The sequence below is a fragment of the Atta colombica genome, unplaced genomic scaffold (genome assembly GCF_001594045.1).
Source record: "Atta colombica isolate Treedump-2 unplaced genomic scaffold, Acol1.0 scaffold55, whole genome shotgun sequence".
Lineage (NCBI taxonomy): Eukaryota > Metazoa > Arthropoda > Insecta > Hymenoptera > Formicidae > Atta > Atta colombica.
In genome coordinates this window covers 463,711-466,881 of record NW_017259545.1, presented here as the reverse complement: position 1 = coordinate 466,881, position 3,171 = coordinate 463,711, and the positions used below count along the sequence as shown (strand labels likewise).

The following is a 3,171-nucleotide window of genomic DNA, read 5'->3' as shown; positions in this document are numbered from 1 at the left end:
TTTATATAATTCTATTAAAATTTTTTTTTTTTTTTTTTTTTTTTTAATAGAAAATACGAGCACGCGCACTGATGGAGTTGAAAATACAGATATGGATGAAACGATTAATACCGAGAGACTTCAAACGAGAGAAATTGAACAATCTCAGGAATATAACCAATTAGTACCACCGAGTATATCGGCAAGTATGAACGATGATGTTCCTATGGAAACTGATTCTAGTCAAAGCGATCGAGCGCAAATTACTTCTATAAGATGTACAACTAGTCGTGACAGAACTGAGCATGATAATGTATGGAATCGAAATAGAAATGAAGATGAAGTCTCATGCGGGAATATAACTAGTAAACAGGAGAATATGATGGAGAATCTTCAGGATAGATTAACAACGATGCGGGACGGTTTCCTCGAACGGTAAGATATACATTTTTTATTTCACATACATTGAGCTGATATTTTCTTTCTTTTTGAAGTATTAATATATTTTTTAACTGATGAAAACATAAAGATATGTGAAAATGACTATATCTATTTAATACATTAATGTATAGACATGGCAGTGAACCTGCTGTGAGTTTAACATATTCTGACAAAAGTTCAACTAATGCCACGATATCACTTGGTGTTGGCGACGAAATGACTCGCGACAGTTACCATCCAGGTAGTGAGAATGATTTGAAATCATTATTTACTTCAAGTACATCTGAATTGACTTTATACAACAATTCATTTTTTAGGACCATCTGGAAGTAGCGATGGAACTCTTGATGCAGGCCCGAGTAGTAATCGCAATCATCATTACAATGATAGTAAGTGTTTATTATTATTTAATCGCTCTCTTAAAAAAAAAATTCCTTTAAATTGCTTCGTAAATTTTTTAATAATAATTACACAACACACACACGCACACACACGCGCGCGCGCGCGCGTGTGTGTGTGTGTGTGTGTGATACATATATTTGTTTATATACAATATTTTTATAGACACTAAAGAAGATGTGTATATTGATAGCGATGATGAAGATATTCAATCTGATGAAAGGTCTGTTGAACATTATGAAGATTTTATTCAAGTTGCTTGTATTTTTTTGAATATCTTTATATGCGATACCTTTTTTTTGTTTTTTTTTTTAATTGCAATTTCTTCATCTTTAACAATAACTTTGAGATTTTGTACAGATTAAACCCAGTCGAGGAAATGGATGAAGCAATTACTAATGCTCGTTCATCGCAAGGACACGAAACGTTCGATGATGCCTGCCTAACGGAACTCTGCGTGAAACGAAAATATATGGGACATAGGAATGCCAGGTTTGATCTATTTTTAACTCTATACTCGTAATATTCACCAAATTCAGTCGTTAATGAGAGCGATAATATATGCTCTTGAATTCGTGTGAGTGACTTTTGTATAAAAATTATTTAAAGTGACATAGGGTTGTTAATATAGTTATTAGATTAACACAATATTAAGTAATTATTAAGAAACTGACAAGAAACAATGTCTTTGTGATGCCGATTATTATAGTTTCTAATTAGCATATACACTAATCTACTTGGAGAGTTCGATCGCTGCCATCTTAAATGACGATAACTTTAACTGAATCCTCGTCTAATCAAAATGTAGCAATATATAAACATCTGAAAGATCGGAAGCCAAATCATTGACCCGAGTAGTTCCGAAAAAGCCTCCGAGCGGACTGGGCGGACTGTGCAATATTAAAGCCGCCGAATTATCTCTGATTATTTGCCTTTCCTCCACTTTTGACTCTAGTTTCTTTAGGACCATGATCAAGGAAGCGAATTTCTGGGGCAACGATTTCGTCATGTCGGGTAGCGATTGCGGTCACGTATTCGTGTGGGAAAGAGACACCGCAAAGTTATGTATGCTGTTGGAAGCAGATCAGCACGTGGTCAATTGTTTGCAACCGCATCCGTATCTTCCAATGCTGGCTACTTCTGGCATTGATTACGATGTTAAATTGTGGGCGCCAATCAACGACGAACCAAACTTTGACGAAAAGTTTGCGGAAGACGTAAGTTGTTGTTTATTTTGAATGAAATAGGTGCGTGCGCGCGCGCGCGTGTGTGTGTGTGTGTGTGTGTGTGTGTGTGTGTGTACATATGCATCAATGTAAAATAAGATAGAACGACTTGAAATTTGATGTTTTATTTTATTTTCAGCTGAAAAAGAGAAACGCAGTTATGTTAGAAGAGACCAAAGATACAATTACTGTACCAGCGGTTTTTATGATCAGAATGTTGGCATGTCTCAATCAGATACGCAGAGGTAGTGAAAATTTATAATAATATTCTCTTTACAGAATCTCTTTGTTATAATATGTTATAATATGTTATATTAATATGTACAGGAATATAAGTAGGAAAAAATCCTAAGATTTTTTTCCGAGTCTTCCATTGTTGTGCGCAAGTATTAGAATACATGGTGATTGAATTGGACAATGTAAAGCTTTATCTGAATTTTATTGCATTGAATGTGTTCTTACTCAAATTTTTAAATTGTGAAATATCAATGAAATTTAACAAAATTCATCTTTTTTTCTTTTTTTCCAAGGTTCGACCCAATATTTGATTGATATTTTGAGCATTTCTGTATTCTTAAATATCTAGTATAAAATCATAAATTATTGTAATAATGTCTTCACAGACAGTTTATTATTCACGCTAATGTTTCGCATTCAATTTTAGAGTTGTTCAAAATATACAAATGATTTCATAACATATATTTTTCTTTTTCTTCTTTTTGCTAAAATTTCATTTATTTAGATTTTCTTTATTTTATATGCAATACTTTTCAGAGATGTTATACTATTTGTTAATTGCTATTTGTTAATTGCTTCGAAGCGTATTATGCATATATTTAGATTCAATATTCTTAAAACATATCTCTAATTAATACATTACATCAAAACGAAACGTACATTTGATTTACTGTCATTAAAATAGAAACCAATATATTAAAATTGTAATTCTTTTATCTCACTAGGATCATTATTTTTATTGTATATGAGTAACAAATATACGAAATTTACGAAGTTTGAATTGCATAATGTAAAATCACGCTGCTGCGTACATTTTAAAACTACAAGAAATAAAATTTTTAATTAATTGGCGAAAAGTTTTTGATATTTTATGCAATGATAAAGTTGT

The 3,171-nt window shown here is 32.1% G+C and overlaps 1 protein-coding gene across 1 annotated transcript in view; it reads left to right on the top strand.

Annotated features, from left to right (window-relative positions):
- LOC108691877 (DDB1- and CUL4-associated factor 6-like) overlaps window positions 1–3,171 on the top strand; it is a 7,730-nt gene that overhangs the window by 3,602 nt on the left and 957 nt on the right. Inside the window, exons 9-15 of the mRNA XM_018199812.1 lie at window positions 48–414; window positions 552–661; window positions 738–809; window positions 985–1,042; window positions 1,180–1,311; window positions 1,784–2,036; window positions 2,185–2,290. Coding sequence (XP_018055301.1) covers window positions 48–414; window positions 552–661; window positions 738–809; window positions 985–1,042; window positions 1,180–1,311; window positions 1,784–2,036; window positions 2,185–2,290 — 1,098 coding nt within the window. The remainder of the gene's footprint in view (window positions 1–47; window positions 415–551; window positions 662–737; window positions 810–984; window positions 1,043–1,179; window positions 1,312–1,783; window positions 2,037–2,184; window positions 2,291–3,171) is intronic.